The sequence below is a fragment of the Labeo rohita genome, chromosome 1, assembly GCF_022985175.1.
Source record: "Labeo rohita strain BAU-BD-2019 chromosome 1, IGBB_LRoh.1.0, whole genome shotgun sequence".
NCBI lineage: Eukaryota > Metazoa > Chordata > Actinopteri > Cypriniformes > Cyprinidae > Labeo > Labeo rohita.
The window spans coordinates 39,754,306-39,780,172 of record NC_066869.1 but is presented as its reverse complement, the minus strand read 5'-3'; the positions used below and the strand labels follow the sequence as shown (position 1 = coordinate 39,780,172).

At 35.4% G+C, this 25,867-nt stretch overlaps 1 protein-coding gene across 6 annotated transcripts in view; it reads left to right on the top strand.

Moving 5' to 3' along the window:
- Nucleotides 1–25,867, top strand: part of ank2a (ankyrin 2a, neuronal) — a 67,829-nt gene that overhangs the window by 6,421 nt on the left and 35,541 nt on the right. For all 6 annotated transcript variants that reach the window (XM_051117420.1, XM_051117430.1, XM_051117438.1 and 3 more), the window contains exons 2-6: nucleotides 19,448–19,549; nucleotides 23,150–23,248; nucleotides 23,868–23,966; nucleotides 24,086–24,184; nucleotides 25,350–25,535. In XM_051117420.1, coding sequence (XP_050973377.1) covers nucleotides 19,448–19,549; nucleotides 23,150–23,248; nucleotides 23,868–23,966; nucleotides 24,086–24,184; nucleotides 25,350–25,535 — 585 coding nt within the window. The remainder of the gene's footprint in view (nucleotides 1–19,447; nucleotides 19,550–23,149; nucleotides 23,249–23,867; nucleotides 23,967–24,085; nucleotides 24,185–25,349; nucleotides 25,536–25,867) is intronic.

Sequence of the window (25,867 nt, the reverse complement as noted above, 5' to 3'; positions counted from 1 at the left end):
CCTTTCCATCATTCATTCACTTACACAACATTAGCTTGAGGCTAGATGCTTTATAATTTTGCAACCCCCTCAAGTTCTCATGCAAAGTAACTAATAGTCTTTTGAGTAGTAGAAAGTAGAATGATCAATCTGTCTTTGAAGTTTTCTCATTAATACATCACTATGTTGCCAACATCTTGCTGTTTAATGTGTGAACTCATGTATTATACTTAATAATTGATGCCACAGCTTTCAGCTGTGATTCATTTTACAGCCAAAACTATCCGGACAGGTGCTATACAATGTGTAGATCTTGTGTGGCTCGCCGTTTCTGTTCATCATTTCTCTCTTGTCCTCTATTTGTCCATATCTCACTCAATCACTCACTCACTCAGTCTCTCTCTCCTCTCCCTGTGGGGGAAGTATGATGTGATGTACAGGAAGGAGACTGTAATGGAGCAGAAGGGTTTTTATTGCATTACACAGCTGCATGCTGTTGAATTGTGGGTAGTGGGTGCCAGGCCAGGCCTGCCCTCTGAGGACTGTTTCTATAGCAACCTTGCTGTCCAGTGCTGTCTACACACAACTTAAAACTTTAATGATCATCATTATTGACCATGATTATCCATTATCATCATTGTCCACATTATGACTGCAATGCCATATTAAACTTTGCACAGACGCTATAATGTTGATGTTTGCTAAACTGCTGCATGCTGTATGGTAGTTTTCCACTTCTTTGTACCAATGAATTTTAATATTATCATAACTATTACAAGATTATAATGCTACATGCTTCACATCCTTTAAAGCTATAAATCAGTCCTCACATATGCCATTTGACAATAAATTAGTAACAGGTAGCATGACATGAAATATTACTTGCTTCAAAACTACTTCAAGCCGTGTTTTGTAATTAATTAATGAATTACTCATGTTAGAGTACAAGGACTATTTGTACTTTATGGAAACTTAACACTTTACAATAAGGCAATATGTTGCTTTAGATAATACAATGGCTAACATAAAATAATAATAAACAATGCTTTTATAGCATTTATTTTTATCTAAATGGTAAATGTTTTGCACGCAAATGTTTTTTTAAAATTCTAAGCTGTCTAAATTAACATCAATCTATTTTAAATAACATTAAAGTAAAATGAACAATAATATTTCTAAATTAATTTCTAGACAGATTTCTAAACGTCATTAACGTAAATGAATAAATACTGTAAAAAAAAAAAAAAAAAACTGCTGTTTATCTTAATGTAGAAAGAAGTACATGCCAGGTGTATAGATATAAATGCCTGGAAAATATTAAAATATTATATAAAAATCATATTTTTCTTTAAAACTAAGCTTGGATTTGGAATTGATGTAATGGTAATTTACTAAATAATTTCCCCACCTGATTATTCACAGTACATTATGTATTTGTTTTGTGTTTTATTTTGTTAAATATGCAAATGAGGCATTATCTTAATTAAATATGCACTAAATTCAATACAGAAATCTGAACATTGGATAAAGCCAGATTTAGAATTCTTAATTCATTTTGATGACATATTTTATCTCTTATATCACTCCATTAAAAAAAAAAAAAAAAATACTGTCAACGATACTGTCAACATACAGGAAAAAAGTTATATAAATCAGGCAATTTATATACGTGACCCTGTACCACGAAACCAGTCTTAAGTAGCACGGGTATTTTTCTTTTATGCCAAAAATCATTAGGATATTAAGTAAAGATCATGTTCCATGAAGATATTTTGTAAATTTTCTATTGTAAATATATCAAAACTTAATTTTTGATTAGTAATATGCATTGCTAAGAACTTCATTTTGGCATCTTTAAAGGCTATTTTCTCAATATTTTGTGAATAAATCTCAGTTTTAAAAAAATTGATCGTTATGACTGGTTTGGTCCAGGGTCACAAATGAACAAAAATCTCTCTGTAAAAACTTACAGAATATGGATAGAAATAAACTGTCAAATTTTGTGCATGTATGATATCTGGCTCAGTGCATGAGAAAAAAACTAATTTTGAGAAAATGAAAAAGCAAAATATAGACCAAAAATAACTTGTGAAGGAAAAAAACAATAGCTTTGACTGCACTGGCAAGTCTTAATGACTGGCTATTTTCTGAAAGGTGAAGGTAGGAGTGTGGGACATGGAAATGCATCTCATATTTTAAAATATTTATGAAACACCAATCAGGACTTCCCGCAAGAGTGGAAAATGGATCAATGACAGCTTGAGGATGGGTGAAAAACAGATGGGTGGATGGATTAGGAACGATTTGAAAGATGCGGTGGATGCATTAAGGAACTGGTCCTTGGGAAGTAATGATTGTCTTCCAAAAAGCTAAAATTTGAAATGGTTTCCGAGCCCTTGGAAGGATGGATAATTGAATAGACGTGAAGCTTTAGTCTTTACGTCAGTTGTTCTGAAAGTAGAGGTGATAGATATGCCCTATGCACATATCAAGCGAAACACACATTCAGCTCACCTCACACATCTTAACCAATGGAAAGTGTCCCGAGAATTACGTGTCTGCCAAGGTAATGTCTTGTGCTGCATGCTACTTAAAAGCATCTATAAGGAGAGAGCAGACAGAATGGCTTATCACACACACATGCATACACAATAGCCTGCCCTTCCCAGAGAGCTAATTGAGTAGAGTGTGTTTACGGAGGCTTGCTGATGCTCTGATGTAATTGCTGTCCCGTCTGATGTCTGCATACTTTTATTGATCCGTCCTACCCCTCTTTCTCTTTCCCTCTCAGTCTCTTTTTCTCGATCCTTCAATACTCAGCTCCAATTTTTTAATTTCTCTTAAAACTTTCAGGTACATCATTCAGTGATGCTGAAGTTATTATTTTGTCATTGTCCTGCAGAATTAAGCTGGCAAAGCACGTAATTTGAAGTCACATGATTCATTATTTATCAGCTGTTTTAGGGAGTGGCTCTTTTTACCACACAATAGATCTGATGTTTTAGTAACCGAGTCACATGACTGCAGAACATTTCCTCTGCATCCAAATCACATTATGAATCATATATTATGAAAATTCAATCATTTAAAATCTTGATACTTGATAGATTGAAATGTAAAATGTGTTTCCCTTCAGCTTTGAAATGGCAAATACCAAAGCCATTTTTAATCTGTATTTTTGTGGTATATACATATATATATATATATATATATATATATATATATATATGCACTATATATACACAGTCATGTCCAAAGATATCAGCCCTTCTCTCAGAAAATTGTTGCAGTTGGAAATGCTTTGGTACTCACATGTTTATTTTTTGTTTGCACAACAGTCAAATCTGATACCATTCCACACAGAACCCCAAAAAAATGCACTGGACAAAATTATTGGCACCCTTAACTTAATATTTGGTAGCACCCTCTTTGGAAAAAATAACTGAAATCAATCGCTTCCTGTAACCATGAATTTCTTACACCTCTCTACTTGAATTTTGGACCACTCTTCTTTTGCAAACTGCTCCAGGTCATTCAGATTTGAAGGATGCCTTCTCCCAACTGCTGTTTTGAGATCTCTCCACATGTGTTCTATGGGATTCAGATCTGGACTCATTGCTGACCATTTCAGAACTCTCCGGCACATTGTTTGTAACCATTTCTGAGTGCTTTTTGAAGTGTGTCTCAGGTCATTGTCCTGCTGGAAGACACATGACCTCTGGTGGAGACGAAGCTTTCTGACACTAGCCATTACGTTGCGCACCAAAATTCTTTGGTAATCATCAGATTTCATGATACCGTTCACACAGTCAAGGCACCCAGTGCCAGAAGCAGCAAAGCAACCCCAAAACATCTTTGAACCTCCACCATGTTTGACTGTAGGGACTGTGTTTTTTTCTTTGAAGGCCCCATTTCTTTTTCTGTAAACAGTGCCATGATGTCCTTTACCAAAAAGCTCTGCTTTTGTCTCATCCGTCCACAGTACGTTCTCCCAGAATGATTGTGGTTTTGTCACATAAGTTTTGTCAAACTCCAGTCTTGCTTTTTATGCCTTTGTGTCAGCAGTGGTGTCCTCCTAGGTCTCCTACCATAGTGTCCCTTTTGAGGGATAGTGCAAGCTGACACTGTTGTACCCTGTGTCTGCATATCAGCTTGAATTTGTTTGGAAGTTAATCGGGGTTCTTTATCCACCATTTGAACAATCCTTTGTTGTAATTTGTCATTAATTTTGCTCTTCCGTCCACGTCCAGGGAGGTTAGCTATAGTGCCATGGGCTGTAAACCTCTTAATGATATTGTGCACAGTGGACACAGGAACATTAAGATGGATGGACTTGTAGCCTTGAGATTGTCCATGTTTTTCAACAATTTTTTCTCTTTAAAAATGCAGATTCTCTTTAAACTTCTTTTTTTTCTCCATGCTCAGTGTGACACACAACACAAGGGTTGAGTCAACTTTTTTCCATTTTAACTGGTTGCAAGTGTGATTACTATATTGCCCACACCTCTTACTTGCTACAGGTGTGTCTAAATACAAATTACAGGAGCATACCATGTTTGAAAAGCAGTTCTTACAAAAACAATAAGCACATGAATACCAAAACATTTGCAATTATAACAATTTTCTGAGAGAAGTGTTGCGTTTTCTGACATAATTGTAAGGGTGCTGGTATTTTTGGCCATGACTCTTCTGCTTCATTTATTTGGTCCAAAGTACAGCAAAAACAGTACAAATGTGAAACATTTTTACTATTTAAAATAACTGCTTTCTATGTAAATATATTTTAAAGTGTAGTTTTATTTCTGTGATTTCAAAGCTGAATTATACATTATTACTCCAGTCACACAATCCTTCAGAAATCATTCTAATATTCTGATTTGCTTTTCAAAAAACACTTATTACTATTATACTAAAAACAGCTGAGTAGAATTTTTTCAGGTTTCTTTGATGAATAGAAAGTTCGAAGAACAACATTTATGTGAAATAGAAATCTTTTGTAACAAATGTCTTTATCATCACTTTTGATCAATTTAAAGCATCCTTGCTCAATAAAAGTATTAATTTCTGTAAATTCTCCCCCTGATACTTACAAACAGGCTATTTTTTACCAACTAAAAAGAAATGTACTGTTTATAGATTCTCCCTGAACTGAACTGACATGGCGTCATCAAGACATCAGTGACATTTGTCCAAACTTTTGCCTCTCTGCATAAATTCTGGTCCACTTTGCAGCTTAATCCATTCAAGAGCCACCTGATTTGAAAAAAAAAGATTAAGCTGAAACCAGACCAGCAAAGCGAATAAGATAGAGGCCTGGAAACTAGCAACTTCAAATCGAATTAGAGTGCATTCAGTTTCATATCTTCCAGTCGCATTCATTTTCACTGCACGTGTCCTTCCTTTCCTCCGGAGTATATGCAGAATCAAATGAGCTGGGCTAAGAATAAGAAGCTTCTGGATTCAGAGTCACCAGACTTATTCCTATCTGATTTCTGTAAATGTGTTTCCTTTTCTTGCGGGCACTCTACGTTAATTTTAGGATGATTCAGACGCTGAAGCAGTGAGTGCATGGTTCATATACTGTATGCAGTTGGTGTAGACGGCAAAGCCATAGTTTACTTTTTTTTGTATTGCCACCAAAGATGACAAATTGTTAGTGGTAGGACAGATATTGTATGTTCAAATAACACATACTCGAAGAGCATAGTGTTGTTTTGAGCAAAGTGAATTTTGCAAGGATGTTGTTCTCTAGAGTGCATTTGCATTTGTCATTCTCACTCTCTTGTTTCTGTCATGACACTTCTGCCTTCATCTTTCGCCTTTTAATGCGAATTTCTCTCACTCTTTCTCAGTGAGTGCCCTCTTTCTCTCTCTCTGTGCGTCTGGCAGTGTGTGTTTGGGTGTGGTCTCTACTGATATGAACGGAGTCTGTGATCACTGATCTCTTTATTTCTACAGTGACATTTGAAAGCAGAGAGAGGTTTCCGACCAGTGTCTTGATCATCTAAAAAAACGTGAAGCAAAGTGGGAATTTTCAGGTCTGTGCATGTGTGTATGCAAGAGATGAGGCTGTTTCACTGTCAGGTGCATGACATTTACACTTGTGAGTGAGAGAAGGAAAGAAAGAATGGGGTTGCCTTCATGTTTACTAGGGGCTATAGTTAATAGGGTAAAAAATGGGAGCTATTCTAGAGGGGACTCATAACAAATCTAGTAGGGTGTTGATGTAGCATCCAAGAAATGTATTATCACCTCGACAGAAATAGAAATAAGAGAATTGTGGTGAGAGAAATAGTGAGAAATATCACATTTAGCACACCTTATTGTGATTAAGATCCTGTCACCTGGTAGATTACTGATAGGAATCTACTGAATTAAAATGGCAGGGTCGAGTTTGTTGCAAAGCGTTGTCAGATTGCGTTATACATAAAGGATATTTGTGTAAGAGTCACTGTCTCGAGCCAAAATTAGACTTTTTTTTCAGACACTGAGATTGTGCCTAAATGACGCCAAAAATGCTGTCTAGGCCGGTAGCTCACTAAGGTTTGAGACTGTGCCAGGTGTTCGTAAATGGCTGTGTGTGTCAGTTTTAATTGAGTCTATAAATTTAGTATCTGTTTACACCAATGCTTTTAAATAAGAATGCAAGACAGTTCAAGGTCAAAAGTTTACATACACCTTGCAGAATCTGCAAAATGTCAATTATTTTGCTAAAATAATAGGGTTCATACAAAATGCATGCTATTTTTTATTTAGTACTGACCTGAATAAGATATTTCACATAAAAGACATTCACATATAGTCCACAAGAGAAAATAATAGTTGAATATAGAAAAATGTCCCTGTGCAAAAGTTTACATGCACTTGATTCTTAATACTGTGTTGTTACCTGAAGCTGTTTTTTTTCCCTTGAGTCCCTTGTTTGTTCTAGTTAAACTGTCCGCTGTTCTTCAGAAAAATCCTTCATGTCCCACAAACTCAGCATTTTTGTGTATCTGAACCCTTTCCAACAATGACTGTATGATTTTGAGATCCATCTTTTCACTCTGAGGGCAACTGAGGGACTCATACGCAATGATTACAGAAGGTTCAAACACTCACTGATGCTTCAGAAATAAACAGGATGCATTAAGAGCCAGGGAATCAATCTTGGTGAAAAAAAAACAGCATATGCTGGTAGGCATGTTTTGATGCTGGGATGCTGCTTAGGTATGTTTTGGTGCTGGTTTAAGCTGGTCCTTTGCTGGTTTATGCTGTTCCAGCTAAAACCAGCATCAAAACATACCTAACCAGCATATGCTGCTTTTTTTTCACCAGGAAAGTGCATGTAAACTTTTGAAAATGGTCAGCAATAATTTTCTCTTGTGGACTATATGTAAAGGTCTTTGTATATGAAATATCTTATTCAGGTCAGTACTAAATAAAAAATAACATGCATTTTGTATGATCCCTCTTATTTTGGTAAAATAAATAACATTTGTCAGATTCTGCAACTTCTGTAAACTTTTGACCTCAGCTGTGTTTTAAAGTATTTTAAAATGTCATTTATTCCTGTGATGGCAAACTAAATTTTCAGCATCATTACTCCAGTTATCAGTGTCACATGATCCTTCAGAAATAATTCTAATATGTTGATTTGCTGCTCAAGAAACATGTATTATTATTATTATCATTATCACAGTTGGGAAAACAGTTGTGCTACTGTTTTTGTATTCTTTGAAGAATACAAAGTTCAAAAGAACAGCATTTACAGTAAAATGTTTTTACTGTCACATTTGATTAATTTTAATCCATCCTTGCAGATTACTTTATTATTAACAGTACTAATTTTAAAGTTTTAATGCTTTGATTTAGAGTTTTAGTATCAATATACCTTTTTTTCTTTAAAATATCAGACATTATGCTGGTTATTGGCCATAATAACTACTGGCGGTTGTATCGGCCCACATTTCAATATTGCTGCGTTCCTGCTTCTACATCTAGTGCATTAGAGTGATGGATCAGTGCAGAGAAACAGGATTGAGGGTTGACTGTGAGTGAGCTTTTATGAAAGATCAATGTGTTGACTAATGGATTAATAACAAACACTGTAAGAGCTTCAAGACTGAATAGGTTTTAGATGATGTAAGTCAAAAAATGCAGACTCAGCTGACCATACACACTGACTAGTACATCTACACACTATACACACATAAACATCATTCACTTTTAGTGAAGATATTAAGCTGCGAAGTTGCATCCAGACTTCTACTAGGTCATTACAATGCTAGTTAGCACTACAAATAAAGTGTTTTTTATTGCCATTGATGGTTTCATGAAGGAACATCCATGGAAGTTTTCAATTACACTAAAGGTTTTTTGTAGTGTAAAAAGGTTCTTCAGATTACTAAAAAGTTCTTTACACTAAGAAAATAAAAGGCTGTTCACTGATTTTCTTTAAGGAACAAAAAATCTCCTTTTAGAACCTCTATTGTTTAAGTTACTTTGGGTAAAAATCAGCTGCAAAATTACTACTTATGTACACATAAAAAAGCTCTTATTGTTTTTAGTGCAGGCCCCTGACGCAGCACTATTTGCCAGTCTTAGCAGCTGTGATGAGCGAAACATAAGCATCCTTTGTAATGATGTTCAGTAAGTGTAGAGGTGATGATAACTTGTATTCCCCCAGGAGCATTGCTCTCTCCACACGGATATCTGAGACCTGGCGCCTCTGCATACACTGCTCATGTTTATCACTCTATTGATCCTGTCCTCTGCTTGTCCATTTGTCAGCATGACAAGACCTTTTCAAGCTCAAATGTACCATATGTCAAACATTTCTCTTGCGGTGTGGTGTTTTTAACATATTTACAGCAACCTTACAGGCTGATCGCTATCTGCTACATCATGAGATCATAATTAGGAGGTCGCAAATACAACTGCATAGCAACATCCTGGTGACCAGTCACAGTTCCCTATAGCATTGTGGCAAAAATGTTTGTTTTAGATTCTGTATGTTGAGTATTTAAGGCTGAAATAGCTTATTGTGATTTGGTTGACTGGATCTAATCTCCATTAGGTTGAAGAAACTTGAGTGATGATCCATCTTTGCCCTGATTTTTTGTGATCTTTGCCCTGAAGTCTGTGTCTTTGTTCTAGTTACACAGCTCTTGCTCTACTCTGGAGACTATCAGTTGTCATAAAGGATCAGTGTTTTATAGATTTTTTTTTTTTTTTGCATCTGAACAGATTCTGCTGCTGTTAAGTCTGTTGCTTTTACAACATCAATAAATAACATGAGATGCAGCGCTTGTTAAGGATAAGAATACTTTACTGTAATGTAGCACCATCTGTCGTAAAAAAAAAAAATTTTTTGAATTATATTAAATAATTTATAAGTGTAGAATGGCACTTTCCATGAATAGAGGTGGAAACGGCTTGCATTTCAGATTTGTTCTTTTTTTCAGTTTAAAACCTGTTAAAACATTAATATTTAGAAATCAAATCAGAATAGTGTAGATTAATTGAAATTTTCTGACTATGAATTAAATTATGGGGGAAAAAATACAGTTTTAGAGATCTTATAGTGTTCAGTGATTGTCTTATAGGTCTTGCACTTACCTGAAGGACTCTCACAGAGGTGGATGTGTAGATCTCCTATTGTATGCAGTTTAACCACCAGGTGTCAGTGTGCTGGTCTAAATGACTGAGGTGTAGTTACTTTTGTAATCCAAAAGGTGGTGTAAAAGTATTTTGACTGAGAAAAATACATCTAGTGTTGACGTTTGGTGTGATAATGTGTGTACTGGTATTCCCTGTTATTGGGACCAAATGTCCCCACCAGCAATACCAGCAAATTTTCACCTTGATGGGATTTTTTTTGGTCCCCATGAGGAAACATGCTTATAAATCACACAACATGAAGTGTTTTCAAAATATAAAAATGCAGAATGTTTTTGTGAGGGTTAGGGTTAGAGCAAGGGTATAGAAAATACAGCTTGTACAGTACAAAATACTGTACTGTACCAGTGTGAGTGTGAACAGGTTTGTCTACACTGTAAGGACCAAATATCTGAACATGTCCTCACTAACTTATATTTAAAATATTTAGTAAACTGATTCATAGAGTCAAGTTAAGTGCTTAGTAATACGGTGAGAATATCCTTTTGAGAGAAAGTCAGATTGAAATGTAAATGTAGCAAAATCAAATGTTGAAAATGCTGCACCTGATTGGCTAAAGAAGACGTAGCTTTAAAAATGTATTTGCGAACCTGTCATTAAAGTCTCAAAATATTTGCAAATTCAAAACAAACGCAAAAAAATGCAAATATAAATTCAACAATAAATAAATACATTCAAGAACTTTAAATGTATGAAATTTAAATATATGAATAGCACTATTTGTTAATAATGTAGTGTGCATTTTAATAATACTTTAAACTTAAAATTGTATATTGTGAATAAATGTTAGATATGCACTTGTGAAATGGATTTTGTGTATATATACACTTCCATTCAAAATTTTGGGGTTGGTAAGATCAGGTAAGATCTTGAAGCAAGTATCTTATGCTCACTTTCATTATTTCAAAAGGAGTAAACATTATCTAAATTTACATTTATTACAATTTTTGTGATAGCAAAGCTGTCAGTGGCACGGGGGGGAGGGGAGGGGGACTGTCACTGTCAAGGGGGGACTGACAACAAACTTACAATAGTAGTGTAGTTATTTTGAGACTATCCTGACTTAGTCAGCAACAGCTTAAGTGAGATCCTTATAGATTTCTTTCTCCATAGCATCTGCTGTAGTCGTTTAGTAGACACCTTCAAATTCAAAGCATCATAGAAGTTTAAGTGCTTTTTTGAACCTGCATTGATCCAGCAGTTCTCTGATTATCAGCCTCGGACATTTAAAGGAGTCTTCGGATGCCAATTTTCCACAAGTTGATATGATTCTTTAGGGTCTTAATGAAAAGTCTATAATATACTTTGGTTAAAAATTCTCAATGGTAGTGTAAAACAACCCCCTTTTTACCTTATCAAAATGAGCTCTGCAAAAATCATCCCATTCTGGTTGAGGCTGCTTTAAATGCAAATGAGCTCTGTTTGCCCCGCCCCTCTCTTCTCTCTGTGGAGTGACGAGCCTGTTTACTTTAGCTGCATTTAGCTGCATGTAGCAGCATTTAGCTGCTAAACTTGCTAACTAGCATATTATTAGGAAAGGCTATTGCAAAGATTCATAAAAAAAACCCTTATACTCACTTCTGCTGTAAGTGAAGCTGGATCACGAATGATTCACATAAACATAGACAGATTTATGTAGATCGGGAGCGGCATTCCCTTCACAAACAAACGCAATCCACTGCATCTTCAGCAGCTCAGATGTTGGGAGTAAATGACGACCACTATGTTCATTATTACATCCAGAACACAACACCTCAATCAGTCAATTCTTGTCTAACTTACATCCTTGCTCTGGCATCAAAACATGGAGGTCTGACTCACACATTAATCTTCAAACAACATGTAAAAGTGAACTGCTCTCTGGAGAGTAACTCTCTGGAGTAACCCCTTTAACACTATGCCACCAATTCAAGTATATGACTACAGTAGCTGTGTGTTGGAGCGTGCCATTCCCTTCCAGGTGGATTTGTATATGTGGTTTACCATTGCCCCAGTGTATTTATTCCCAGTGTTCCTGACAGCCTCCACTGTGGTCTTCCCCAAACTCCTCCCCAGCTTCGAGGAGCACGCTATGTGCCACAGGTGTCCCTGTAGACTTGCTGTTTGTCACAGCTTTTATTAACAGTTTCTTGTTTTTTCTCTTAAACACTTTAATTGTGTTTCAACTCTTATATACACATTTGTGAAGTACACACTCAATCCTACAGCTGGAATAGAGCTGGATGCCTCTACATCTGGACATGCAGGTCCTTCCTCTCTTCCTCTCTCTCTCTCTCTCTCTCTCTCTCTCTCTCTCTCTCTCCCTCACTCTCTCTCTCTCTGGTCCCTAGTTCACACATGGCGATATATATTCAGATTTAGCAAGTGAGGCTTTTCTCTCTTCAGCCAACCAATGGACTGGAGTAACTCTCTGTAGGGGAAAAAGAGACAAAGTGTTTGCACTGAGGAGGGAGTTATTCAGAGTGAATTGTGGGAGGACAGTGGCACAGAGCGTCCATTATCACCTTTTTCAAAGAAGCCATTGGGAAAAGCAGAACAAGGACTCCAACATTTGCTGTATATTAATATGATAAATTATATGGGACGATTCCACATCTGAAGCGATAGAGGAGTACCTGTGGTTTTTGTGACAGCTGTGGTTTGTCATCATGGCACACGCAGCAGCACACCTGAAAAAGGCACGGGAACTTGAACAACCTCCGGAGATTAAGGCTCTCGCCAAAGCTAGAGAGAGACGCAGGAGACACAGAGAGAGAGCAGAGCGCAAACGCAAGGTACTAACACTTAAAGACCATTAACAATAACACTTTTATCTTAAATTATTTACCCCATCCATGCCAGTTCACATACAGTTGACCTATTGACTTATTGGTCACAGAATTCTGCGATCATTTAATGTCAAAATCTTTGCATTTATCATTGCAAAGTCAAGTAAGTGTGAACACTATTACACTAACACTAATACTATTTAAAATAGTCTGTTTCTTTCGTAATGTCCAAATGTAGCATCTACTAATGCAGTTGTGTTGTTCTCTGTATTTTAATCTGTAGTTATTCTTTGTGAATTGTTCATTTTTGTGCGTTAAGTATTAGCAGATGTAAAGTAACTGTGATGAGAATTAATCTCAGTAGCATTCACATGCACAGAGGGTTTATGGAGGTCAGAGGATATGATGATGTCATACATGGCATGTTACAATGCAAGTCCAGCAATATCAGTCAAATTATGGGTGCTCTGTAAACTTTGTCCTGCTCTGCCTCATCTGTCATGCCTATAAATGACTTAAATTAAAAATTAATCATAATTCTTATGATCTCTTACTAATGCATTTAAATATTATAATTCAGCAGCCCAAGTCAGACAACATATACATGACTTTTTATGCAAAATCATCTATTTTATTATTTTATATAACTTGCCTTCATGATTTATTTATTATTAATAACAAGATTTTTTTGAATTCTCAGTTGTTTATATAAAGTTATCACCAGTTACATGCAGAATTTTTATGGTTGAATTTTAATATTTTTGTGCTGCAGATGAGCTGCGTGGATAAATCCTGCAGTCAGCTGTTCTGCACCTGTTTCAAAGCACAGATACTGGAAGAGGCTTAGGAAATAGGATCATCCTGTATGCAGATTTGTCTCTAGAGTGCAAAATCTCATTGGCTACATATGTGATGACATAACCTTTTGATGTAACTCATGTGTCCTTTAGTTTTATTCTTACAATCCAAGCACTTTCAAGTTTTGAAAGTTTTTTAAAGATCAAAGATTAGTTTTTTTTTTGTTTTTTTTAACTGCTAATTTAATCGCAATATTTTATTTAATTAAAAATATGTAGTCTTTGTGGTAAAAAACAACAAGTAATTCAGTCTTGTTCAGCAAAATTAACAAATCTTTATTCAAGTCATTTTAACAGTGTTAAAATGCTGTATTTTCAGTAGCAAAATTCCCTGTACACATTCACATATAATCTTTAAGCTTATTCATATCAGGAAGCAATTGTAATGCAACTAGTGTAAACTGACAGTCGAGTGACAGTAAAGTCAAGTGACACAATGAACGACCACTAAAGAGAGGTTGGAAGTGGTCAAAAAAAAGCAACAGTGTTAATGGGAGTGAAAGTGTTTGTCAGCACAGATGTGTCCTAAAACATGTCCCTCGCTTAATGTTTTAAACTATTTGACCTGGATGACCTGCTGCAACCTATAACTACTTGACTGGCAGTGTCATCATTACAATGTTTGTAAATGCCTATGAAACTAGAGAGCAGGTTGCAATAATTGAGATCCATTCGAAGCTGAGAATGTCCACATAGAATTAGAATTTGTGGAAAATGTTCATATATAACATAGTTTACATGTAAATAGTACAATATCCAATTTTGATGTTTTTGTAAATTTAATTCCTCAAAAATATTACTCTTATTTTAAATGAAAAAGCCTTGTTATATTTTACAAATACATTACATTTTGGGGACAAAATTGCTTTATATAGCAAGGATGCATTTAAAAAGTTTTAAAGGGATAGTTCACCCAAAAATAAAAATTCTGTCATTTATTACTTACCCTCATGTCGTTCCAAACCCGTAAGACATTCGTTCACCTTCAGAACACAAATTAAGATATTTTTGATGTAATCCAAGAGCTTTCTGACCCTGCATAGACAGCAATGGTAGGATGTTGAATAAAGTGGTTATTTTTGTTTTCTTTGCGCACAAAAAGTATTCTCGTAGCTTCATAAAATTACAGTTGAACCACTGTTGTCACATGGACTATTTTATTAATGTCCTTACAATCTAGGAAATAAAGTTACAAAAACTGTCACTGGGGAGTACCTCTTCGAAAGGTACACCTTTGGACCTTAAAGGTCCATATTGGTACCTTAAAGCTACATATTAGTATCTAAAGTGTACATATTAGTACCTAAAAGGAAAAAAAAAATTAGCTTTTGACAGCTTTTGTACCTGTATTTCTGAGAGTGTACTACCTTTCTGGGCCTTAAACATGGTACTTGCGTTGCTGACTATGCAGGGTCAGAAAGCTCTCAGATTTCAGCAAAAATATCTTAATTTGTGTTTCGAAGATGAATGAAAGTCTTACGGGTTTGAACACAGGACAGAATTTTAATTTTTGGGTGAAATATCCCTTTAAGGTTGCATTTAAAAGAGTTCTGTTTCTAACAAACAAACTGTTCGTTTGAACAGTTCACTGAATCAACGATTAACAGTTTTTAGCATTGATAATAATAATAAATGTTTCTTTCTTATTTCTAGCTGAAAATAAGATTTCCATTGATGTATGGTTTGTTAGGATAGGACAATATTTGGCCAAGATACAACTATTTGAAAATCTAGAATCTGAGGGTGCAAGAAAATCAAATTATTGAGAAAATCACCTTTAAAGTTGTCCAAATTAAGTTCTTAGCAATGCATATTATTAATCAAAAATTAAGTTTTGATATATTTATAGTAGGAAATTTACAAAATATCTTAATGGAACATCATCTTTACTTAATATCCTAATGATTTTTGGCATAAAAGAAAAATCAATAATTTTGACCCATACAGTGTATTGTTGGCTATTGCTACAAATATACTCATGTGACTTATGACTGGTTTTGTGGACCAGGGTCACATATTAAAGTAGAAAACAGTTCATTTAAATTGTAATAGTATATTCACATTTTGTTTAAATAAATGCAGTTTGGGTTAGAGGGAGAATTAAAAAATGTGTTTTTTTTTTTTTGTTGTTGTTGTCTACAGTGATACAGTGAAATAAATAAAAAATATAAATATAACGGCCTCAAGTTACTTTACCTTCTCTGCTGTATTTGTGCATTAACAGAGTTCACTATGCTTTCTTTTTAATGGCTAATTATGTACTGTTCTTTACTGTTTAAACACACTTGTCATTATTGCCCCATTAACTGTAGTAAAACACATAGGAGCTTAGTTAACAGGGGGCATGGCATTGATTAGGGCAGTCAATGGCAGTTCAATATGTCTGTAGTGGAAGTCAGCCTAATGCTGAATCATGGTCTGGTCAATGCAGACTGCCTCGGGACCAAAGATGACCCACAGACACTGCTGCCACGCTACCATTTGGTCTGATTCACTATAGGCATTTGGATTGCCATAGCTGTTTAATCTGGGTTATACGCCTCATGGATGTTGAATGGGATGCAGAGGCATTAAACCATTTTGGAAAAGCTTTTACTTGATTCTTCAAGGATAAGAACTTTTTAGACGATGCTTCACGTGTTACATAGTACAACAAAAAGGGCTTTTGCAAATAACACCCTCTTCCTCCTGTCAAGACTTTTTGACTTCAGTTGTCCCAGTGGTTGCACATTCCTGGCCCTCAGGAGGAAAAGTACAGGTTTCCCAGCTGGCTCTTCCCCAGTAGGATTGCCCCTTGCAGGGCCTTGCTCTGTCACATAGCTGCCTGGGCCTGGAGGGGTTAAAAATAACCCAGCCCTGGATCCTGGACGGGGCGGATATTCGGCCTGATATAGCAATGGGAGACACGTTTACGGCCGCAGTTGTCAGTCACGAAGCCAGGCGGGAAGAGAGACAAGACCGGAAAAGAAGAGGAGACAAGAGCCAAGGGGTCTCTGCCAATACGGGACGCAGATTCTCACAGAAGGCAGGGGGCAGGGATCAGAGAGAGCACATAAGAGATGATGTTCGGGACCTGAGGAGAAAGATAGACATGAAAGTTTGGGGGATTTCGCATTAGCTGGATAGATGCTCTGAAGCTGATAATTGAATGGGCTCCTGGGTACTACCTGAAGACTGAGGATAATGCAAACCCATAAAGCTAAGTGCATGTGAGCGAGAATCAATCTCCCGGGGAGCGATTTGATGTTCAGTGGTTGGTTATCACTGGAAAAGGCACAGCGAATGTGCAAACTCACGAATGGTCCAGACGTTGAGTAGTGAGTTTTTTGCACGGCTTCGGGTCACTTTCTACCATGGGCAATGCGGCAATGTGTAAGGCATGTGGTTCAGATAAAGGCCTGCGGACTGTTGGAAGTGATCCATATCTGGACCGTTACTACAGTTCTATGGCAGATACCATGGTAAGACATTCTTAATAATATGTATATAATTCAGTAGAGGAGTGTTAAGGTGTTTTTCCTGCTGAGAACGCCAGCACATGTTGTGTTTGGAATGCTGGGATGCAAATTTTGTTATAGTCGTCCCTAACCTGTATGACTTGTGGTTCTGTGGTTTTCTGGGTTCCTCAAAGAACCTTTACATAAACCATTTATTTTATTATACATTTTTCTATAAAGAGCCTTTAATGTAATGGAATGTTAAAGGTTCCTAATGGAAACACTGATGCCAATAAAAAAGCTTTCTTTTAAAGAGCGTGTCTCAGTTTTTTTAGTCCATACAGTGGAAATCAATGGGCACCAAAAGAGTTTGGATATCATTATTCTTCAAAAATATCTTCTTTTGTGCACAGAAACTACATGTTTAGAACAACATAGCACCAAAACAGCACTAACCAACAAAGCGTGCTGGAAATGTAAGCTGATCTAAGCTGTTTGTTTTAGCAGGGTTATTTTTGTATATTCAGTATTTGAAGACTTGTTTATTTCATTTCTATACTTGATTTTTTGGTTTACTTCTTACTTCAGAAAGGTAACATGATGATTGCTAATGTAAAAGTCTTTATTACCAGTGGTATAGCTTTTATTTCTATGAAATTGATAATAATTGATGTGAATTCAAGAGAAGGATGCACTCAGAAAAAAATGCTGGGATAAAAATAGGGACAAACCCAGCGATTGGATTGTTTTGACCCAGCGGGTGGGTTAAATGTTTTACCCAACCTTCTGGGTAGGTTTATTTTGCTCAAATATTGCATAAAAATACTATTTCTTGCTTAATACTATTTCTTGCTTAAAATGAGCCAAGTTGGAAATCAACATATATTAGTATGTGAAATAAATAAACATTTATTAATAAGTTGAATAAATAATTAAATAATAAACATTTTTTAAAATGCTTATTAATAAATGTTCCCCTTTGGATTATTGCTTATGCCTTCATTTTTAATTTACAACATATTTTGGGGTCATATAGTATTTTTTAAACAATAGTTTAAAAATAAAACTACCCAGAAGGTTGGGTTAAACATTTAACCCAACTATTGGGTCAAAACAACCTAGTCGCTGAGTTTGTCCATATTTTACCCAGTGCTAGGATTTTTTTTAACACAGTTTTTTTTTTTGTTGTAAGAAAATGTTGCAAACCAGATTTGAACTTTTGTTGCTTGAATGTGTGTGGGCAACTTCATCAGCAAATGTATAGTGTCTGTTCCCATTGGTTAGGTCTTATTCAGATCCCACACGTGTTTAGATGTGACCTCTCAACCTCAGAAGGGGCAGAGGTCATGTCTCAAACATTTCGGTCAGTAGTCTGTGATGACCTAACACATTAATGCCTCACACTCCACATGACCTACTGACGTGAAATATGTGAAATACTGATCTGTTCATTAGCGTCTTAAATGCCGCTGCCAGAGCTTAGCACTAATGCTGTTGTCTGTTCTAATGTAACCAAATTAAAATAAATACCTAAATGCCTGATTGCACTATTGAAAACGCTTGACTTTATTCTTAATAAGAGGTTTCATTCATTTGAATTGTTTTAATATTTTCATTACAATACCATCTGTATGTTTTAACACATTTTGTGCAGCTGTTGAACGGTAATTGTAAGGTGCTTGTCTTTTCTACCTGCTCTGTAGTGTTCATTAAGCACACTGAGGATTTTGTGTTGGTATTGCACATGCAAGCTCTGTTATCACAGTTGTGACTCCTATGCCAAAGGCTTTAAAAGGAATTGCTGTGTAGTAGAACAGATCAACACATGTTTGCTGATTGATGCCAAATCCGAAATTTGATCTTACCATTAATTTTCTTCTTTACATGGCAAGACTTTCAGTGCATAATATTTCAGTGCGAATATGTGGTTTTTACAATGGCATAACATAACATACTACAACATAAACATGGTTTATGAGTACACTTCCTGTGTAAGCAAAATGGCCTAAAAATATGTTAAACAGTGTTTTGTGAAATTGAAAAAAAAAAATCAGTAGTTTTCTGTGAGGGGTAGGTTTAGAAAATACAGTTTGTACAGTATAAAAACCATTGTGCCTATTGAAAGTCCCCATAAACCACATATACAAGTGTGTGTGTGTCTTGTCAGCTGCCTTCACTCTGTTTTGCTGTCTATATTTAGCAGAGTCACAAACACAATTCTGATAAAAGGAGATACACCCACTGAAATCATAACCTTCACATACTCGCTGAGCAAATATTTACAGTACTGTTCAAACATTATTTTTAATGTTTATGTAAGTCTTTTATACTCACCCAGGCTGCTTTTATTTGGTCAAAATTACAGTGAAAACAGTAATACTGTGAAATATTACAAATTAAAAGAACCATTATTTGAATATATTTAGGGAATATTTATTGGAAGTACTCAGATTCTTCTTCTTCTCCATAATAAATTGCATTTTTGAGGGCCTAAACATGCTCAGAAACTCATGAGACTTTGCATACACACCAAAAGTGGTGAAATTTTACATTTGATATGGGTTTCAGAAGTAGGTGTGGCAAAATCGCTCGATAGAGCCACCTATAAAATTTTAACGAAGTGCCCCTTGAGCTATGTTTCACATACATGCACGAAATTCAGTAGACACATGTAATACTACACTAGTTTTTCACTAGAGATAGGCTGATATTTCCTAATGTTTTTCCTGTTCTGTTGTATTTACAGTCGGACAGTAACACCAGCTTCCTGAGGGCGGCCAGGGCAGGTAATATTGAAAAGGTGCTGGAGTTCCTCAAGAGCGGACAGGACATTTCCACCTGCAACCAGGTAACTTTTTACATGAAAAATGCAGTGTTTTCTCACTGATTTCCTCTGAGCCTTAATTTACTATTTCATACTTTTGTTGCAATGTAATTCAAATTAATTCAACAGTTGGAAGTTCTTGCACACTGCAATTTAGATTATGTATTTATATGAATTTAATCTAATCTGTTGCGATAAAATCTGTGGAGAAATGCTGAATTTGAAGTCTGTGGTTTTCCAGAAAGCGAGTATACATAAACTTCTTTCCAGCTTAAGAGACATGTTCTGTCAACTCTGTGTTAGCTCTACACTTTAGAAAGTCCTAGACTGTGCTTTGTGAGTGGAGGATAATCCTGATTATTAGAAATCTGTATGCTTTTTTTAGTTTGCTTTCCTCAATTTTTGTCCATCCTGAGCACAAAATGCATTGTTATGATGTTATAGAGAGCCATACTGATTCCTGACAAAAGCTGCATTGCCAGCATTATCAGCTAGTCGTCTGCCAGGCAGTTCTTTCTAGTACATCAAAGCCTTTTTACTCATGCATGTCTCTGGCAGCTGTTCACACTCCCGACCTTCTGTACCTTCTGCCTAAACCCTCCCACTGCTGTGCTCAGCCATTTCTTACAAATTACCCCTGGCATAACAATGCATATCACAGAATATATTGACGGCAACTGATCTTTAATCTTAAAACGTGTGAAGTCAATATTAAACTGGTTTTATTTAAAATCAAACATGCAGGTAAAAACAAATGCAACATTTCATTATCTAGTCATATATACACTTAATACAAAACTGTCAACTAATGTACACTTTAGGTACTAATATGTGCTTTTAAAGTACTAATATGTATCATTTAGGGGTAAACAATTTACAAAGATGTACCTTTTAGCTTTTGTACCTTAGGGTATCGCCTGAGTGCCGGCTTTGTACCTATTTTCTGAGATTGTATATTGTATTGTCTTTTTAGCAACGTACAGGAGATACTGCATGCAAAATATGTTTTGTGAGGTTTGGCACATACAAAATGTCTAAAGATGAGAATTTTGCAAATTATGCAAAATTTTCAACCGATCATCTTTACAGTATTGGTTTTAGCAATACAAATATTATGTAAATGTAGTACTGAAGGTTGTGGTCAGCATACTACCAAACAAATAAAATGAGCTATGGAACCAACATGGAAAATGTTTTTTTTATGGTAGTAGGCCTAATAATAAAGCACATTTCACTAAGTCTCACAGCTAAAATTAAACATCTGATGATACTTGGTATAAACAACCTTTTTGTAAACTATTTCTCTTGAAAAATGTCATTGTGCTGTCTTTTTAAGATTTATTTATTTTACATAAATTGCAATTGGGTGTGACATTTTGTGAAGTAGAAGAAAATGTTTAAATGTAAGTGAAAGGGCAGTTTTATAAAAATTTTTCAGTTGAAATGAACTGAATTGACATCAGAGACAAATGTCATCGGGTTGCTATGACCCGCTTATTATGTCATGGGCTGAATTTGCCTGTGCTCTGATGTATAATAGATTTTACCATGACATTATCCATTATGATGTCATCTGGAGTTGCCAGTAATGAGCACGTCAGTGCAACAATGGACAGGCATTCCGTGTTTTCTCTAAAATCCACTCTTCTAATCCTCACTGAGTGATATTGCAATATAATCTGCCCATGTTTTATCTGTTTTTTCTTTCCACTCTTTCATCGGAATCTCTCTCTCCCTCTGGATGTGAAAACTCCTCCAGCTTTCATTATCCAAATAAATGAGATTAGCGTTTCGTTAATTCTCTCTGCTTTTACTGACGAGTCTGACTGTTAGCCACACTGCGTTACACAAGAGCTGTCATGGTTTACCCATCAAACACAAAATGAGGTGCATTAGTAAATGAAGACAGGTGCTGATGCTTGAATAAAGGGAGTGCTTATTTACAGCTCAGGAAAAAGGGATTAAACACTGAAATTCCATGTTTAACATGTTCATTTGCTAATAAAATAAGCAACTTTTTACATGATATAATAAAAATTACATATTTTATAATGGCTAAAATTTGCAACACTTGCACTAAGATAGAAAAAAGGCTCTTGCTAAATTTAGCCATAGTAAAATCTGTCATAATTATTCTTTACATCAGGCATTTCAAAATACAGTGGCGCATTGCTGCCACATACATGTTATTTTTTTCCACTCAGTTACGTTGTAATAATGAGATTCTGTCATTTTAATTACATATTTTCTCGTAATAACGAGATGTTGTGTTGTCAAAACAACATATTTTTCTCATTAAAACATTTTATTGTAATAAGACGTCGTTAAAACGTCATCTTTTCTCATAATAACGAGATATGTCACTAATTACATGTCATTAATGACATTTTTTCGTAAAATTTCTTCGTTAAAACATCTTTTTTTGTTAAAACAACTAATTTTGTCAAAACGAGATTTTCTGCCATTAAAATGCCATCTTTTTCTCATTAAAATGACATATTTTCTTTTAATAACAAGATGTTATGTCGTTAAAATGACATTTTCTCATAATAATAAGATATGTCATTAAAATTACATATTTTCTCATAATAACGAGAAGTGTTCATCGTTAAAATGATCCTTTTGTTTTGTTAAAATTATGTATTTTCTTATAATAACAAGATGTTTTAGCATTAAACACGATACCTTTTTCTCATTAATATGACATAATTCGTCATAATTAGATGTTAAGTCATTAAAACCAAAATATTTTTCCATTAAACCAACATATTTTCTTGTAATAATGAGATGTTATGTTGTTAAAACGAAATCTTTTTCTCATAAAAAAAAACATATTTTGTCGTGACAAGATGTTATGTCACTAAAACTGCATCTTTTTCTCGTTAAAATAACATATTTTGTTGTAATAACAGGATATTATGTTAGAACAACATTTTCTCGTAATAACAAGATGTTGTTAAAATAACATTTTCTCATAATAATGAGATGTTATGCCAATAAAATGACCTTTTTTCACTGAAATATAATTTTCTCGTAATAATGATGTTATGTCATTAAAACGGCTTTTTCTCGTTAAAACAACATATTTTGTCATAATAAGATTTTATGCTGTTAAAACGGCATCTTTTTGTTATTAAAACTACATATTTTCTTGTAATAACGAGATGTCATGCTGTTAAAACAACATAACATCTAGTTATTACGACATAATTGAATGGAAAAAATAATATGTGTGTGGCAGCTTTGCATCACTGGGGTATAAAATAAAATAAAATAAAATAAAATTTAAATACTATAATAAATATGTTCTAATATGCAATATTCTAATATGCAATATGTAATTAATCTTTTTTTTTATTCACCTTATTTAGTCTTTTTTCTAGGGCTGTACATAAAATTCTCCATATTTAGTAATGCATGTCAGAGCTAAATTTTTATTCAGAGAATTTTTTTTAATGTAGAATTACCCATCAAATTATCCTGCCAAAAGCCTGTTTTTTTATGCAACTTGTATATTGCTATTATTTATCATGAACAAAATGTGTTGTCTTGTTCTGTATCAGAGCTTACTATCAAATCTGCACTGAAAGAAATTGTATTAATCACATCTCCCTCTGCGCATAGAACGGACTCAATGCGCTCCATCTAGCAGCCAAAGAGGGTCACGTGGAGCTGGTGGAGGAACTTCTGGAGAGGGGTGCAACCGTGGATTCTTCAACCAAGGTTAAACACACATAAACACTTACAAATTAGAGGGAGGGGAATGTGATTGCCAAATGGCGTGAGAGAGAGTAAATCTGACGGAATGCCAGTCATCTAGCACTATGGTATGATGAGTACAGTTGGACTCTGGTGACTCCTGTCATCTGACACACAGGGCCAGACAGACACACCCACGCAAGCCAGGAACTATAAACACATGAGCAGCAATCACACTGACAGCAGGGAGTTCTATAAGGACAAAGCTTTAGAGACTATGAGTTGGGCAGAAATATGATTGTTTTAGTGGTTTTCATTCATTTGTTTAATAATGGACAAGATTTCTGCAGATCAGGTCAAATGTCTCATACAGTCCCCATGTACCTTTTGGCAAATAGCTGTTTTTGTTTTAAGCATACGCTGTAAGAAAAATATGGAAAAATACAGCCCACATTTAGAGTGTCACAAATATGAAATTTTTCATATTGTTTTCTTGCAGTTGTTTGTTTTTCCATTTATTTCTAGCAGTGTAAACGTCACTGAATTGCATTTGGTGTAAGAAAAATATACTCAAGTCCTAATATCCTATGAAATTTTGCATCTGAATTACAGTGAATATGTGTCTCCCTTTCCTCCTCTTCAGAAAGGGAACACAGCATTGCACATTGCTTGTTTGGCTGGGCAGAAAGAAGTTGCAAAGTTGTTGGTAAAAAGAGGAGCAGATGTAAACTCGCAATCACAGGTGAGAAAAGCCTGTAAAATTATAATGATATACTTTTTTTTTAATATTTAGTTTAATTTAATATATTATTAATTATAAAATGTTATCATATTGTTTTATAGTATCTGTTGTTTCTACAGAATGGCTTCACTCCACTTTATATGGCTGCTCAAGAGAATCACCTGGAGGTTGTGCGATATCTTCTGGAGAATGGTGGAAACCAGAGCATGGCCACAGAGGTTTGTGATTGCGAGGGTTGTCTGTGTGTGTGTGTTTCCATTCTTTTAAACATGCCCATGCAAGTACCTGTGTCTAAAAAGAGGAGAGTGTTTATACATTTCCATAGACTGTGATTTTGATAACTTGCTTTGTGATAGCATTATTCAAACGTGCAAGATAAAGACTGTATAAAACTGGATGGAAGCAAAATCTCAAACCCTGAATGATTTTAAATGATATTCATTCCTGTTAGAAATCCAGCCAATAGCATCAGATGGTTTAAAGGTATGACATATAGTGAAAAGCTGGCTTTTCCATGTTTAAGTGCTATATTTGGGTCCCCCTTGCATCTACCAACCCAAAAAACATGAAAAACAACCCAGTAAACTTTTTGGTAAGCCTTTCTCTGCAAGCTTGTGGAAAAATGATCCAGTCAGATTTTGCTCCCCCTGTGATGTGAAAAGGGGATCTTATTATAATATTTCCACCTCTTAATCTGCACGTTTCCACCCAAGTGCCGCCATTGTGTTTTCGCAAACGACAACAGTGTACCAGTTCTTACGCCATGGCAAAAGTTCAAGCTAAGCTTGATTAAACACAATAAGACATGAAAGAGAACTTAGTTTAGTACTCACATGCCGCGTGACAGCCGCTTTCTGTGCGCGTGCTTTGGATATGTGCGCTCAAAAAACCCTATATCATAAGTTTAAACTAATGTGGTTTAAAACGCATGATTTCAGTGCAGCAGACATGATAATTAAAACCAGCAGATGTTTTTTGGCAGAGTATCTGAGCTACCAGCTGTAAAGGCACTGCCCTGTTCTAGAAAAGGGGGCGGGGAGCAGCAGCTCATTTGCATTTAAAGAGACATGCGCGAAAACAGCATGTTTTTACTTCCACTCAATATAGGCATTTTCAAAATTATATAATAAATGATCTGTGTGGTATTTTGAGCTGAAACTTCACAGACATTCTGGGGACACCTGAGACTTATATTACATATTGTAAAAAGGGACCTAATAGGTCTCCTTTAAGGTTTTACATGATTTCTTAGCTGTTCATTTGTTGGTCCAAGCTAGTCTAGATATTCCAACCATTGGACTTTTTGACCTGCATATTGGTATTTGTGAACAAATACTTAGGTCTGTTTGTTAATCTCTGCCTGTATATTGTCTGTGTTTGTAGGATGGCTTCACACCTTTGGCCATTGCTCTGCAGCAGGGTCATAATCAGGTGGTCTCTCTGCTCCTGGAACACGACACAAAAGGTAAAGTCCGCCTGCCGGCGCTCCACATCGCTGCCCGCAAGGATGACACCAAGTCTGCTGCTTTGCTGCTTCAGAACGACCATAATGCTGATGTCCAGTCTAAGGTGAGAGAATAAATAGTGAGGATTTAATGTTCACGCTTTTGCGAAGATGGAACTGTAGTAATTCTGTGTTTTTTTGACGTATATATAGATTATGCCATGGTTTTAAGGTTGTTCACCATGATAATACTATTTTTGGACATGATGTCATGAACGTATTGTGTGTTGTTTAAACAATTATAATACTAATGCTCTTTTTTCGTATGGTACATGTACGTTATAATTGTACCATGGTATTCTTTGAATATTATTAAACATATTTTTATACTATGACTGTACCATAGTACCACAGTTCATTTTTAAAGGATTGTTGAAGATTATTTTGAAGGATTTTA